The 17,052-nt window shown below is 41.4% G+C and overlaps 1 protein-coding gene across 1 annotated transcript in view; it reads left to right on the forward strand.

The window, feature by feature from the left end:
- LOC123963340 (SAM and SH3 domain-containing protein 1-like) overlaps positions 1–17,016 on the forward strand; it is a 21,787-nt gene extending 4,771 nt beyond the window's left edge. Inside the window, exons 2-4 of the mRNA XM_046040136.1 lie at positions 5,825–5,953; positions 15,723–15,773; positions 15,868–17,016. Coding sequence (XP_045896092.1) covers positions 5,825–5,953; positions 15,723–15,773; positions 15,868–15,954 — 267 coding nt within the window. The 3' untranslated portion in view covers positions 15,955–17,016. The remainder of the gene's footprint in view (positions 1–5,824; positions 5,954–15,722; positions 15,774–15,867) is intronic.
- Positions 17,017–17,052: the final 36 nt, after the last annotated feature.

A 17,052-nucleotide genomic window follows, 5' to 3' on the forward strand; every position in this document is an offset into this window, starting at 1 on the left:
CTCCAACGAAGGTTAAAATCAAGGGCAACTGGACTTGGTTGAAGATACTGGAAGACGTTTCGTCCCTCATCCAAAGGACTTCTTCAGTTCTGACTGACTGGCAGGGAAACTCAGCTATTTAACCTCAGTGGGGTCGTTGGCCCGGGTCATCGATACCGTTGGTTCGTTAGTGTTCCTTGTTGCTGTGACGACAGTCGTTAAGACTACCTGTGGCCAAGACTGAACGACCTTCGTTGGATAACTATGACCTGGATGACTGAGAATCTTCATAGACATCTTGCTTATCATTTTGTGATGAACACCCTCAGTTTGGTACGGGAGTATGAAAGGACAGCCAGGAAAATTGCAGACGACAGGAACCATCTACGATTCAACCTGAGATGCCGACAACACAAACTTATTCCCAACAGCCTACACTTAGGCTCCACGGTAAAAGGACACAGAGCCGGAATAATCCTGGAGAAAGCACAACACCAGCTACTGAACGAGAGAGTGAGACAGATACACTTCACAATTGAAGCCCTGAACAAAGAAATGGACAACATACACCACAAACTAGAAACATATCTGCCCAGTACAGCACTGGGAAAGGTCATGGACTTCATCAAGAAAGCACAGCTATCCCAGCACAACAAGAGCAAAGAAAGACAGACCCGAAAATTCCAAAACCTACAGTCCAGAGCAAGCTGCACCAACAGAACAGGAGAATTGTCTTGGAGGAGAAAGGACAACAACCCCACAACACTTGAAACAGACAACAGATGGGTGAAAAACCTGTCAGAACTCACCCAACCAGAGAACACTTCCCAGGAAACTCAACAAACGTAACCTATTGGCCTCAGGTGAAGATACCAACGATGGTCGTTCAGTCTTGGCCACAGGTAGTCTTAACGACTGTAACGACTGTCGTCACAGCAACAAGGAACACTAACGAACCAACGGTATCGATGACCCGGGCCAACGACCCCACTGAGGTTAAATAGCTGAGTTTCCCTGCCAGTCAGTCAGAACTGAAGAAGTCCTTTGGATGAGGGACGAAACGTCTTCCAGTATCTTCAACCAAGTCCAGTTGCCCTTGATTTTAACCTTCGTTGGATAACTATGACCTGGATGACTGAGAATCTTCATAGACAACCTCCTTCTGGTCTGTTTTCTATCATCAGTTGGCAGCACAGTGACACTACTGTACCAGTCCAGGAAAAAAATGGGGATGGTCAAATGGTTGGTGTTGGTGGAGCTGGGGGAACTGGGTGGAGTAAAGGAAAGATTACTTGCTATTACTTTGATGATGATTTGTGTGTTGGACAGGCGATCTCTCGCAGGTTGGGTTTAAGATGATGACTCAGGATGAATGTGGACAGTTCTCTGGGTTCAGTCCTTGACAAACCATTAGTACAATACAGCACAATACAAGACAGTTAGTAGCAATTCCAACCTGCTGCACCCGTCTTAATGTTGCATAGCAAGTGAAAGTGATCATACTACTGACGTTCTAGCATTACATCAGATACATGGTTCTATTGTTAACTGTTGTCATTGTTCCTGTAGACACAAGGCCAGTCCTGTAACAATAGTTAAAACCATGTACACTGCCATTCAATCCCAACACAAGTGAGCCCCTTTATGATGGCGCTGTCAGGAATGTGAGCCCAAAGGACAGACCGAAACAAACGTGTTAGGCCGCCTTTTAGCCTTTTAGAATGTCTTTCTCTATGGTTATTATAAATTAGCACTTTCTTTGAGAGACTTTGCAACATCTAACATGATGTGGAAAGCAGGAATTGAGTGTAAATTGATTGCAAGATTAGTTGTGCGCCTTGGCAGGGATTCCTAAGCACGAAAGGAGACCCAAGTTATCAGTGCCTTGCATGCTGGCTGTGGAATTTTCTAATAACTTTGCAGGAGACTGGTTTTGTGGTGTGTCGTTCAGATGTCTTGAAAAAAAAAAATGTCACTTCAGCTGTGGACTGCACATTCTTGGCAATGTGTTTATCTGAAATAATAGAAAGTACAGCTAACAACCTAACAAAGTATTTATGAAATACAAAAATGAACAGTGAAATACAAAAATGAACAGTGAAATACAAAAATGAACAGTGAAATACAAAAATGAACAGTGAACTGGGTCCTTTTGGAACCGGGTCTCCAACCCTAGACACATTGGAGCAATCACTTTTAATGAACATGTCTAGCCAACAACACTATTTAGAAAATTTCTGTATAGAACATGTTATGCTGTATTTCGGTGCAATAGCAGACTCCGGTCTGTGTTAATGGTGACAGTGGCTGATTTATAATGACCTGACTGAATGTCTGAAGAGACAACTTCTGTGGAAGAATGCCAGGGATGCCATTGCCATGAGATTCAGAGGATGGACTATATTTATTATATATCTGAATTCTGACATGGATGCTAACTATCTCCATCACTCCAAAGCAATCTTTCCTCAATACTGTGTAAATCACTTGGTAATGGCTCAGTAGCAATCGTATCATGCATTTCTGAAATATTTATCCACTGTGGTGCAATGCCAGTAATTTGCGTTTTTATGGTGGAATGACATGGCAGCCGCTATTTCACAGTGATTGTGGCTTTTACACAGACTAGCACTTCTCACAAGTGTCTTCTACAGCAGTGTGCCATAACATTTCTCAGTACCTTTTCCCTGTTCTGAATTGTGCAAAGTTTTGGAACAGAAGTGACATGCAACACGGTTTTGTTCACTGAGGTCTGACAAATTGCAGCTGCACATTGGGAGTAGCCATCTTGATTGAGCAAAAATCTTGGGCTTGAACAGTAAATGAAACTTGCACACTCTTTACTGTTAATACACACAAACTCACTCGCACATTTTTGCTTGGGTGTTGTTTTTTTTGTATGACTATTGTTCGAGTCAAAACTGGGAGTTGGCCTCCCTCACATCCAGGGTGGAGAAGCAGTTACATCAGCTGAAATGCTATTAGTTTCCATTTCACATACCTCCATGAATCAAGATGTGTTTTATTATTCTGGTTAATCCATTTCTAAATTGATTTCAAAGGATATTTTTAGAGGGAGAATTGTTTTAGGGTTTTTTATGTGACACAGAGACCAGTATGCTTTCCGGGTCAGGTAAGCTGTGGGGAATTTTAATACACATCTATAGAATCTCTCTTATACGTGTGGATTTTTTTCTTCCCAGACTCCAGATGTTTTATCCTCCTCTCACCCCACAGCTGCCCTAGTCAGTATCCCACAAATCATCTTTTGTCCAGCCTCCACCCCCAGCCCCCTGCCTACATTTCCAAACTGGATGTGTGGACCACTGTCAGATCTCCTCACCTACACTCCCACATTGACAGATAATCTCTAAAATGTGGACTAAATGCTCACTCATCTGTTGAGACACACACATATACACACACAGCCGATCTAACAGTTGATTTACCTTTCTTAACACGTTCTCTCACCCGCCGCAATTCTCCCAAAGAATTTTGCTCTCTTTTTCACTTGTTTTCATGTGTTGTCTCATATTGGATATACATAACTGAGCATATGCAGTATCACTTTACAAGGTGGTGGTGGAGGTCAACTGTGTTGGACCCACATGAGCAATTGCCACTGGTGAATGGGAGGAATCCCAGTTATCTACTCACACACGTGAGTGTTTCCACACACGTGGATGCATTCAGTCACAGACACTCCTCAGTCTTAGAACGTCAGCTTTACCTGTCAACAGCTGAGGTTTACATTCATTGTTCCTGTGGGAGTGGGGGGGCAGAAAAGTGACAGCGCTGATTAATTAATTCTGCCACCATGGCTCAATTATTCCATCACTTTTAACACCAACTTGAGTGGCACTCTTTCAATCAATAGTTGGTGTAATCTCAGGTCAGGGTTAATTTTTATCTTCTGGATATGGCTAATGGATAAGCACAGTCATGGCATGTGAATGGTGATTAAAACATCCTGGGGTTCTGTAATGAGAGAGTGCTTTCAGTCAATGTGAGGAATGAAGGGGAAAGCATAGTGTCGGCTCAAGGAGTGCTCCCTCTGGGAATCTCGAACCTTATGTCTGGCCAAAACAGGATTTCTCAAGTAATGAGAGTGGGAGGATAGATCAGAGCGAGCCAAACTGGATTTTTGAGACAGAACATTTGTTTGTACATTGAACACAACATCACTAACAATCAGGAACTTCTCTTTCATAACTCACTCCACTGAGCTGTGTTGTATACTATTGGCCTGTCTCAGTTTGTTTTGGTCCAATGTTTTTGAAATCTCTTGCATGCATGTATGTGCATGCTAATATGTGTCCACAGGGTCCCTATGCCCCTGTGTGTGTATATGTATGTGTGTGGCACACTCAACTCACACTCACAGTGATCCATTCATTTGTGGCCTGGCACCCTAATAGGGAGTCCGGTTGAGAAAGACAGAGACTGAGAGAGACTGTTCGGACCCTGAACAGTGACTCAATGCTAGCTGTCTGCCTGGCACAGATTAGATCAACACTGATGAATATTCAACAGTTGGCCATCATTACCAGAATGGCCTACATTTTTACCAAGGCAAGAGATGAGAGTTGGACTCTCACATTGTACAAAAGAGATTGCTCTATGTCCTGCAAAAATTATAAGGGGCTTAGCTAAGCAAAGTTTTCAGATTTCTTTTTTCTGGTCATGACTAGTTAGCTGGATAACTGCATTAACTACAGCACAGATGATTTGTTTTCACATCAGTCTATATTTGAAACCTGAAATGTGGACTAATGTAAAAGTAACTGATCCCAGCTAACTTTATAATCTTTCTTTATGATACAGGCCCCTGTGTTGACAGTTTGACTTCTTTTCATAGAACCCAAGTTTTGAACCTGCTACACTATTAACATTTCTAAAATGAACTTACAGAACATTATATCCAAAGAGCATTCCATTATGTAAGGTCTTTACTGTTTGGAGCACTGCTTCCTCCCTCAATCCTAAACACCATGTCTTACATACAAAGACAGGAACTGTGCTGATCTAAACTACAGCTAAGCGGAAGAGTTTGGTTTGGAGTTTTGTGAATGTCTGATGAGGTAAAGGGCACCCTTGATATGAGCCTCGATAAAGACAAAACCCAGGATCAAATCATGGCTGGCCAAAGACACTCACTGAATGGGACTTGATATTTTTAGGTTTTTCTGTTTGTATGGAGTGTGTGAGTAGACTGGTGAACAGAAAAAACAACACTACTCTGTACATGTGTGTTTTACCGGTTTGCTGTAGTTGCACCAGCTTTTAAACTAGCGGAACCACCCATATACAAATTCTTAAATTTTGTTCCCATCTTCTGTCGAACAAACAAAATATTCGGTTAACACATTAAACCTGTGAGGCAGTGTTGGAAATGGTGGTGTGTGAGTGATTACGTTTGTATCCCTGTGCCACCCTTAAGCCATGCCAGGTTTACCCAAATGCATGCCTGTAGGTACCTTTTTATACACCACTAATTGTAAGTGTATGTGACAGTGGTTTTATAAAGCTGGTAACTGGAGAAGATGGAAGGGCATGTTTGTTACACAGTGTACTAGCTTGATCAGGCTTTTTCCTTTCCTGAGGCACTGGTGGGATGTTGTATTTACTGTATATGCAAATTAATGAAAGTGGAGTTCAGAAAAAGATTTAACAGAAACAGTTTTTCTTTTGTGTTGCTAGTTTTGCTGTTACAATAACAAATTCTCCAAGTGGAGTTTTTATGATAACCCCCACCCCTTACCCCTGTAGAATTAGATTATCAGCTTTTCTTTGTCAGGCTGTTATAGTTCCCTGGCTAAACCATTCCCTCTCTTCCTCTGTCCAGGATGGTTCTCTGGGCAACATAGATGACCTTGCCCAGGAGTACTCGGAGTACTACAACACCTGCTTCAGTGACGTCAGCGACCGCATGGAAGAGCTGCGCAAAAGACGAGTCTCCCAAGAGCTTGACATGGTAAACACAAACTTAAACACCTATAAACGAAGAGGAAAAAACTTGCTTAGCCACATTGTTTGAGCAAAAACAGCTGTCAGCCACAACATTTCTCACTCTCTACTCAGTTTACATGCCTTAAAATGACTTTGGACAAATGATTTTTTTTTTTTTTAGCAAATCCTTTAATAATGACCCTAAAATCCCCCTTTCAGAATGGTCTCAGCTTCACTGAGTGTAATTTCCACAATGTTAGCCAACAACCTGGCAAGGATCAACGGCAACAGAACGCACATGAATGTGTTCTAAAGTTTGAGACTTTCCCCAAAGGCGGTATGCCTTTTCTGGATGTGAATGCAGTGGTGTTCTGGAGGTCCATGTGGGGGGTGTTTGGGGGTCCTTTTCACAAGGATGTAGGGTAGTGGGGCACCCCTTTGGTTGCCAAGCTGCACACAAATGTATGAAGGAATGCTGCTGGTGCTGTTACAGGGCCTAGCTTTGTGCAGCACACTACCCAGTAGGTCCACAAAAAAGTGTTGAGTGTTATGCTAACTTCATAATTGGTCTATGACTTATTCATGGTGAATTTAATTGGTTTGAACCCTTATCATTTGTGCTCAATTTCCAAAACAAATAGATGTGAAAAACAGCCACTTTGTTGTTGTTTTTCTGATGTAGGCTGGCTGCTACTCTACAATATAGATGTGCTTAAAAAAAAACAAATAGTGTAATGAGCCATTTAGGTGTCACACATATAACTGTACTGCCTGACAAAATAATGATTCAGTTCTCCCCCCACAGATTTAGCTGTTACTGATATTATGTTACCTCGGTTTTTCTTATTTATCCCCTGTCCAAATTGTCTCTGCTCATATATTTTTGTCCGTCATTACTGGTTTTCCAGCTTAATAGGAGACCCCTTTTGCTTGAAGGCACCCAGCCATGTGGTTTTGGTTGGGCTGACAGGTATGGCTTAGATGGATATTTGATTTATTGCACTCTTCTGTTTTAATGACTTTAGGCAGACATGATGTTCTCACAGCTTTGAGGAGATGCTTAGTTGCATTTAGCATCTGATCATTGGTTACGTGTTCTCTCTGTGTGGCCATTCTCTATAGTTTTCCATCAGATGAGTTTCGCAGTGTAATGTGGATAACCTCTGGACACTGTATAGTTTCGGAAGGTTTCATCCTGAGGAGATAAAACAGGGGGAGAGGAAGCAATCAAGGCAGACTTTGCAGCCCATGCGTAAGAAGAGAGAAAAAGAGCTGACTGGGCCCAGAGCCTGAAGCCAAGCACAGGAGGAGGATAAGGATGTGAACAGAGGAAGAAGAACAGAGGAGGATGAGGGGAATGAAGGGAAATGTGAGAGCCTGCAGCTGCCCTGCTACTCAACTGCAAAGTTTGGCACCAAAATATAGGAGAGAAAAACATGAAGGAATGAATATGGGTCAGACAACACCTTATTGAGAGATCTCAAAAGCGCAGTAACAACCCACGCTATATGGATTGAACTTTGCCTTGCATTTCAGTACAATCCTTTTCTTGGTTTGCGGAATATTCAAGTCTAGATCAGCCTTTTCTATACCAAGATACCAAGGGTAAGAGTAGGTTAAGGCAAAATTCCTCCTCTTATATTGTAATATTGTTTCAATACAGTACTTCTAACATGGATCTTTGGATGATCTGTAAAACAAGAGCAAAAAAGCGAAGTACATTTTGAAAGTAATACACGAGAGGACGGGGATAAGGACAGGCGGAATGGACACCCAGTCACAAAGAAAGTAGTTAAATGACTATTATATCTTGTGAAGTGCGTCCAGATATCAATGGCTGCACGCCAACGTCATGTAGCCACCTCCCTTAGGACCAATAGGGGATGGTTAGAGAAGGTCACAATGAGCCATGTTAATGGGGATGCATTTAGAAAGGGGCACTCCTAGGGGACTTGGCCTTTGGGGAAAGACCTGCCTCATGTAAAGGTTACAGGATGATGAGTGATGCAATCATGTCTGCACAAGAACCACTTCCTCTCCTGTCATTGTCTTTCTTTTTCTCTCGACACCAAATTTATAGCTCAGTTCTTTTCTATTTTTGACAAATCTCACGTCTCTCCACTGTAACGTTTTTGGACCAAGGTAACACAGCCACTCCAAATCCACTATGGTCAGGAGGTATGCGACTTATGGGGCAAAGGTCACCTTAGCTTTGACAGTCTGTGGTTTTCACATTCAAAATACATGAGGAGGCAGAAGTCAAGATAAAGGAGCTGATGGACAAGGTCAAGCATGGTGCCAACAAATGATGACTGTCTGAATCAAAGTCTGTGTATGTTAATTTTTCTACTAGTGACACATTTGCCAATTTGCATTTATAAAATTCCCACAAGAAAGCCCCAGTGTCTACAGTTTAGCTGTGGTCAGCATGGTGTCACCAAAGAGAAAGAAGAAGCCCTCTTATTTAGGTTTCTGTTCTCCAAAGCATTCTCGAGTTGACTCTTATTTCAGCAACAGTATGGAATTTTTTTAATAGGAACCTTTTGGTTTCTTTTGGGGCATTTTGGCTCTTTTTTTTTTGCGAAATCCTTTCTTGTAACACTAACATTTTTACAAAAATGTGTGGAGCTTAACAGTTGTGTTTGTTTTCACTTGCACAATGTGTCTGCCACTTCTTATGGGGCCTCTCAGTTGGCTGTCTGTTGTGGTAAAATGTGGAGCTCTCCTATTTAGGAGCTGATGATGGAGGCTCTCTGAGATGTACCCACTTCCTGACTGGTCTCTGCTGGATTGTTCCTCTACATCTTCATGTTAGTTTTATGAGTAGCGGGACAAAAGGGGTTAAACAAACATCCCCGTTTGGGAATGTGACCTATGGATTAGAGCTACCATGGACGGCTTCCCAGCTTTTCCATGGTCAGTGAGTACTAGGATGGCTTTCACTGGCGTGCTGATTTGGTGATGCAGGAAATTGGTGGAATTAATAGGAACCATTTAAAGGACACCTATTATACTGCTTTTCCAGTCCTATATTGTAGTTCTCTGACTCCTGAATGGCAGCTTTGCATGATTCAAAGTTCAAAAAAATTATTTTCTGTCTTATACTGGCTCTTCATGTAGGCCTTCATTTCAGCCTCTGTCTGAAACAAGCTGATTATGCTTCTGTCTCTTTAAGGCTCCCCCTCTCAAAGCCCACTGTCTTCTGATTGGCCAAGACCTGAGGCATTTTACCAGGCTGTTGTTGTCACTGAGCGGTACAGACTGACTGAGTGTTGCTGTGCCTAGCTTGGTGAAGCAAATGACATATATGGAATGATGTCGTAGAACGGAGCCATTGGTTGAAAAAGCAGTTCACAACAGAGCGTTCACAACAGGAGGAAATCTGAGGTTTTTGCTCACAGGGATTTCTTTTAAATACATAATCTCATTATTTGAAGCTTTGGACATGTTTAACATGAACATCCAACATTTTAGATAAGTTATAAAATATGGAAAAGCATAATAGGTCTCCTTTTAATAGAGCAAAGAGTCCAGCAACTTAAACATAATGTTTTTTCAAGAGACAAGTCACTTAAAGGTCAGGCCGAAGGGTGAAAGTAAAGATGTAACTGCAGAGTGAGTGATATTTAGAGAGCTTACTGTTATTTCATATATCTTTTGCATTTATTATATCGGAAATACTTTACCAAAATCACAAATGGTAGATAATTATAGATGTAATTCACCTATACATTTAAGATCCATCCTTTTAGCAAGCCTATATTTTGGATAATTGCTTGTGTAATTGCTGTCGATTTAATTTGTATAATTAAGTATATAATCTGTCTTGTCTCTTACATCTATTTATCAAATAACAAAAACCTCAAGAATGATTCAGTCCATTGGAAATAACAGGGTGTCGTATCTTATATGCAAATAAGACTGTGTTTACTTACATATCATTTCATTTCCATACTTTAATTACAGAGATTAGAAGTTTTTTCATCGTCCTTTTTGGTTCTACGGAGGTTTGTAGGATTGCTTCTTTTTCTAGATAATGTACTTTTCTTTTTTCTTTTAGAGGTGGGCTAGGAGGTATAGATATTGCTGGCTTTTTTGTTTCATCCTGAGTGATTTTAAGTCTTCAAATAAATTTGATCTATATTGTAGATAATTATGTGAAAATTTAGGCTATTAATCAGATCTTTACTTCAACACTGTAGTTGGTACTGAAGGTGAAAACATGCAAAAACATTGACATAGAAGCTACAAGAGGGATCCCGTAGGCATGCAGAGACTGGTTGGTTGGGTGGATAATTTTTTATAGCCACTGGAGGAAAACATCAAACTAGATATTAGAAAGTTTTCCAAACCACAGCGATGGAACAGAAGAAGCACATCAAATATAAATCAAGCGGGATCATTTTGGAATTTGTAATTGTCTGGTGAACCTTTTTAACACATCTCTGTAAACCATAATGGGACATTGCAGCAGTATATGTGGTAATATTTTGAAAGTTGCAGACAAATAAGGAGGTCTTGATGATTAAATCCTTTGATGCTTTGGTCAAAATCTCACTGTCTCACTGTTAACTTCATAATCGAAACGCTTTTGACACAAACGCCTCAGCTGTTGTCAGATTGATTTGATAGCCTCAGGAATGCTCTGTAATGGTTTTGTAGCTGAGTAGCTTGACATTTGGAGGTCAAGACTCAAGTACAGACTTGTGTTTTGTTTTGCCATGAGGTGAGGAACAGCGGTTAGTGTGCTAATGCCTGCATGAAGTGTGTTCAAAGTGGGTCAGTTCAGCTGGGTTAAAACTACAGCGTAGAAGAAAGACAAACTGTCATGAATTCTGTTGCTTGTTTATCCTTCCTACCTCCAGGCTTTTGCTTAGAAACGTGGCAACTGAACATGCTCAAACAGCAGCCTTTGTTGTCGTAAGATTACTTTCAAATGATGTTGGCATAGCTCCATTATTGGCATAACCCTTGTGGAAAGCAAGTGGTGTATTTGTAATTTTATTGTATGAATTATTTGTCCGCGTTGAGATTGTGACTCTGTCATTGGAATTTGTAATAACTTTGGTATTTGTCTTGAAATACCAAAACAGTGATGATCCACAGGGCTTAGGAATGCCCTACACTGAAGAAGCACGCAAGCCTATGCTGCAAGTATGCACGTACACACACATGCACACTCTCTCAAGCCTTCTGGAAAGCAAACGTGCAGAGGTGTTACTGAGTGCGCTAAAGGTTTTTTGTTTCTCACAAATTAATTTAGCCATGAAGCAGTTAAGTGTGTGTGTGTGTGTGTGTGTGTGTGTGTGTCTCTTCCTATGAGATCTTCTAAATGAGCCGGTCCTGCAGGCTTCGATGGTATCATACCGGTCCCACCAGTAACGTCTTTTTGATTCTTCCAACAGGCTGTCCAGTTGGTGCCTGTCTCTCCACATGCGCAGTCCTACCTAGCAACCTCTTGTTCGCCCGCCCAGATTCTCCCAACCATGCCAGTTGGCGTACCTCCACTAAGCCACCTGGTCTCTCTAGTTTTGCTGCATATCCGCCTACATTTGCCTCTGAGGTTGGCAGTAACTCCACTGTGGTGGGCTTTGCAGTCATGTTTCTACTAAACTGCTGCTATTTCACACTCATCTGTATTTATACCCTTTCCTTGTCTTGTCCTGCAGCAAAGTCCTGCAGCTAGCTGTAGTTTCCGTGTTTATGAAGGAAAGCAATGTGGTGCTTGGAATTACAGTCACTTTACAGGACCTTTTTAGATGTGGTGGGGTTCAGTCGTTTCAGATGCTTCCCTGTCTGCAGACAGAGCAGTCCTTATTAGTCGAGGCTCTCCCTCATATGCTTCCTTAACTGCTTTCTCTCTCGCTCTCTCGTATTTTAACTCAATTGAGTCACGCCTAAGTAATCAGAGTCTTGCATTCACATCACACTTGCACGTACATACACACTGAGTGAATTGTGCACAAAGCTTACCCTATGGACATCTGGAGGGAAAAAGGCATGCACATTGACACGCATATTTCAGGGTAAGTAGGACAGTATTTCAAGCTGATGCTGGTAAGTTCATGTAAAGGATAGCATACCCCCTCTGGGGGTGTGTTGTGAGATCGAAGTCTTGCACACGCATACAGAAACCCCCTCAAAAGTGCATCAGTTTTTTGTTCTCTTTCAGAAACTGTTTCAGTTACGCTGGCGACTTCTTCACTGTTCACTTTTGCTTTTCTGTAAGCTGTGCACAAGTCTGACAGAAGTCCAGGTTTACCTTGGGAAGCTTTTATGCAGATTTTCTCTCCACATCCTACACTGTGACCAATTCATCTCACAGATCTGCAGTGAAAGGCAAACAGGATGTAGGTTTTGTTTGTTTGTCGCTGATCTTCCCCTGATCTTTTTGCCCTCTCACCACCCCCTTCATCCATGTCAGAGATGGCACGCACAGACAGGGAGTGAAGGAAAGCTGAGGAGGAGTAGGATGAACAGAGAGCCGCTTTGTGGTTCTGTCTCTTAGGAGCTCTGTCTGAGGAAGTGGAGGCGAGCTGAGTGTATGTGTCTGTGTGTGTGTGTGTGTGTGTGTGTGTGTGTTTGTGTAGGTGCTCCTTGGTTTGGGTGTTTATATAGGTTTATGTCTGTGGTGGCATGTATTTGGCTCAGGGCCTGTGTCTGGCTGCATATTTTTGTGTGTCCATGTGTGGTGTGTTTGCCAGGCTGACGATGTGGCTGTGCGTTGTTTTTTTTTGTTTTTTTACAACCAGTTGGTTTGGTGCCTGTAGTTATCCATTGGCGAGACTGGCATATCTCTCCTGTCACTGCAGTCCGGAGGAGCCACCAAAGAGGATCTGATCAAAACCAATCTGCCATGACCTTTGTGAAGCGGCATTTGTGAATGCATGAGAGCACACACCTTGTTCCTTCTTTATGTGGGTTTTTTGGAGTATACCCACATTATTATGCACCGTGCAGTTCAAACAGAGCTGACTGCCAAAGCTGTGCTTGTTTAAGGGATAGATGTGTTGTTCTTTCTCTCACATAAGCTCTGTCTCTGTAAGAAAAAGGCATTCAGGTCCTTCCCAGATTTTTCTTATGCACAACCTGGCAATGTAATGAGACCAAAACCTGTACCTCTGTAGGTCTGGTAGATTAAGATTTTGTGACCTTAGTCAGGTACCTGCTCTCACATATTCCCTAGGATGGACAAATTGTTTTCAGAGCTCTTCCGACTTGATTTACTTTCTAAAGAAACATCCAGACCTGTGCCTCTGTCTGTTTGATGACTGTAACAGACAAATAAATAAAGTGGCAAATGGGCTAGGAGGACTTGTAGTGCTAAAGTTAGCGTTAAAGATAAAGCCAGACAGACTGTCTCACTGACATCATTACCGCCTGCCTTCAGTTGATTACTGTTGTCATAAGTGTAGGGTTCAGGCTAATTTTGAGGCTTTTAGCCACCTCAGCACTAAAGGTCTTCTGCTCATATGACCTGCAGGCTACAGGCTCTTAAAGACCTCTTAAAGGAGGTTATGTCACTTTTAAGTTCTTTAACTATCAGCCACTGACTCATGCTTAGAAGATGAGTGTGGAAGGATTGTAATCCCGTGCTCAAAGCCCATTCAAAGAAGGGGGGGGGGGGGGGGTTAAACTACATGTCACTCTGATTAGGAACCATGACAAACCAAGTGTAGGAAGAAAAAGCAGCTTGCTGTGACTGTTATCTTAAAATCTAATGTCTGGGTGTGGAGATGGAGAATGATGCGCATTTCTCAGAAACAACTCATTTCCTAATCCTGCTCTATATTTGGGAAACTCCAGTTTCAATTAGTCTTTTCTTCGTGCAATTTAATGGTTTTAGGAAGCCAGTCACCTAGCATCCTTCATCATCTTCTGATCTAACCTACTTGGCTGATGTCATCTCCAAGAATACTGATCATCCTGTAAGATAACCAGTTAAAATGCCAAGGCCGCTGCCAAGCTAATAGGGCAGGGTTGAAATTCTAGTCTATCTGTTTTGTTGACATGTATTCAGTAGTCTTCAGCCTTGACAAAACAGACATAGCTAAGATGTTTTCTCGTATGAGAGTAATAACACTTAGTGGTATACCAGGGAAGTTTTTGTGTTAACCAAGTTCAGCAACAGTCCTATAGAGGAACAGAGAACACAATATATTAGGGTATGTGTTATTAACATCCATATCCTTGAAGCTAATTTTACACCCTACTTAATTAGATATTATAGGCAGATTCTACAAAAATAGAAATGGCAATAATCAGCATTTGCATCATGAGAAGTTTGCTGCAAGTATGCTGTATTGCTTAATATACAAAAAGAAAATAGAAATAGGAACCACTGTGTTGACACTTCCTCAAATATATGAAAGCAACGAGGTCAGCTTTCCTTAATATTATCTTCACTAAAGAATACGGTTGACTAACCTCCTCTGTAAACTCATTCCCATGCCCTTTATAGTCTGCATACTATTCTCCAGCCTGCCACATGTATGAATTACTATTTTCACGAAGTCACAATTTATGTGCTGCCCTTTTGCCTCCTTTTGCTATTTTATGTATAACAGAAGCAAGTAATAGGGGCTTAGTTGTCCTTTTGTTACCCTCTAGCTCATGTCAGAAGGATTAATGACACATAAACAGTAAAGCCACAAATTTCTCATTGCGCAGTGAGCAAGAAAATTACCTCTAGAAATCAACAATGGTTACATGATGGTAACCTCAAGTTTAGAGATTCAGGCGGGTGAGTCCCTGGTCCATATTTTGAAGGTCTGTTCACAACCCTCAAGCAAAGTGCTGACCCCATCTGTTTCTGCAGTGCCTAATATCCCACAGTACAAGACTGTTAGCATTGGGCTTGTCAGGGACTTGTGTAATCCCCTCCATGAGAGTTCAAAAGCACTCAAGAACACACAAACTATACACTTGGCCAATCCCTCAAGGCCGTTTGCTGGCTTTAAATATCACGTGCTGCAGGTTAAAATCTAAGATCCAGACTTGTTGTGATTGTGTAGTCCCCGTGTCTGCCTGTAGAAACATTTTGGTTTGAGGCACATCTGGATATGCTATGATGAAGACACCTGCATTAGACATGCAAGCATTAGCCTTGTGTAACTGTGAAAACAGCCCTGACAGGAATTGTTGGCTGGGGAAGCCAAGCAACATTTTGAAAGTAAAGAGTGGTTAAAAATTAATCTATTTTCCACTGTTTGTTTTACAACCTTTTGAGTAGTTTATTCCTTAAATGCATAACCAAAGTCTAGAAATGCCATTTCCATATAGGCCAGTTTGCCCTTATGTGCTGTTATTTCATTTATTAATGGCATTCTGGATTCTACAGATTTGATGCAAATCCGCAGGTGTTGCCCTGTGTGCACCTACGTCACTGGCTCTGTGCTTTTGTCATGTCTTGTTCTACTGGAAAAGCCAAGACTTTACTAGGATCCTCCATCATACTCAGCAACAGTGAAAACAAGAATTGCAGGTTTGGGTACCAACTGCAAGACTTGACTTGTTGAGTTGTCTATGGGTGGGTTGTTGGCCATACACGTGCCTGTGTTTGTTTTCACTGACACACAGGTGTGTCTACATGAACGTGACTTTCCACATGAGGGCATTGTTAAATTACCTTTTTTTCCCCATTAATAAATCTAATGATTAATAAATCATTAGTAAATTATTTTACGTTTCTAGACTTCTCACTACAGTGCATATGCCCTTGTGTTATTAAGTGATTGATCTTTGACACTGACATTTGATCTTGTTTCTTGTCTCTTTCCTGTCATTTTTTTCAGGAGAAACAGGACACCAGCAGCACATCGCTGCAGCTCCGCACTGAGATCCAGGTAGGCAGAGAAATTATGTGCTCAAAACAGTGTCAGTTTTACATAATCTAAAAAGTAATTCTGACATATGTCTCTTTTTCTTCTCTGTCCTCAGGAATCATTAGGCTTCAGCAGTGAGGTGTCCACTCCAGAAACAGACAGAAAGTACGTTGTTTTTCCACTTTATCCCTGTAACTTGTGACCGGAGCCAATGTGCAACCATGAAATATGCTTGGATTGAAATGTGAGTCTGTTGCATGTCTAAACAATCTGCAGCGCAGCCTGCGTCTGGATTGCATCAAACCGTACATGCTGGCGCAGAAAATCATGGATCACACTTAGCCTTTCTGCAAATTCACAGCTAAAGATGGAGAGAGACAAATGGAAGTACACACACATCTATATGCAGTTCATGTGATTAATAGATCTCTTATGTGACAACTTGTACAAAAGGTCTCTGACCCTGCCCATGGGGAGTAGAGGTCAGCTCCTTGGAAAACTTGGATGGATGAGTGTGATGGTGTGTGTGAGTGAGCAGTTGACACAGGTTTCAGATTATGTTCCAGTATACTGTTGCAGTAAATTAAGAGAAATACTATATATCCCAACATAAGGAATTTTGACAAAAAAGACAGTCAGATGACAGTTTTATTTCATCATGTCAACAAGATGTCAGATGTTAGTGTGATTTTTGTACTTTGTGTAACTGAATACAAATAAGCATTACGACATGATCCACAAGCTTTTTGAAGAACTTTTTTGACTTTTCTCAGAAATCGGCTTATTCACTTTCTCGTCAAGAGTTAGTTTAGATGATTGATCTTTTATCCATCCTGTAAAGATGAAGTTACAGTTGAGCTGGCAGCAGGTTAGCACAGCTTAGAACAAAGACTGGAAACAGTGGAAAATGTCTAGCCTTCTTATGTCCAAACATAAAAAAATCATTCTACCCGTGCCTGTAGTTCACTAATTAACATGTTGTCACTTGTTTTTTTTTTAATCTGTACAAATACGCAGTGTAACAATGAGATGCTGTGGTTTACCAGTTTTACAGTGGACTATTTCTTGACTTCCTGGAGTCGTAATGTGAGGTTGCCAATCAACCAGAGACTTCAGGGAGTCACTTTGCCCAAGAAATACTTGTGCTAACTGGTTGCTGGCGATAGCTTCAAATTTACCTTACAGACACGACAGTGGTATTGATCTTCTCATCTAACTCTTAGCAAGAAAGCAAAGAAGTTTATTTCAGACATTTGCTAAGAAAAAATGTAATGCGTATAATGATGAAATAAATCCTGAT

The sequence above is a fragment of the Micropterus dolomieu genome, linkage group LG02 (genome assembly GCF_021292245.1).
Source record: "Micropterus dolomieu isolate WLL.071019.BEF.003 ecotype Adirondacks linkage group LG02, ASM2129224v1, whole genome shotgun sequence".
Classification (NCBI taxonomy): Eukaryota; Metazoa; Chordata; class Actinopteri; order Centrarchiformes; family Centrarchidae; genus Micropterus; species Micropterus dolomieu.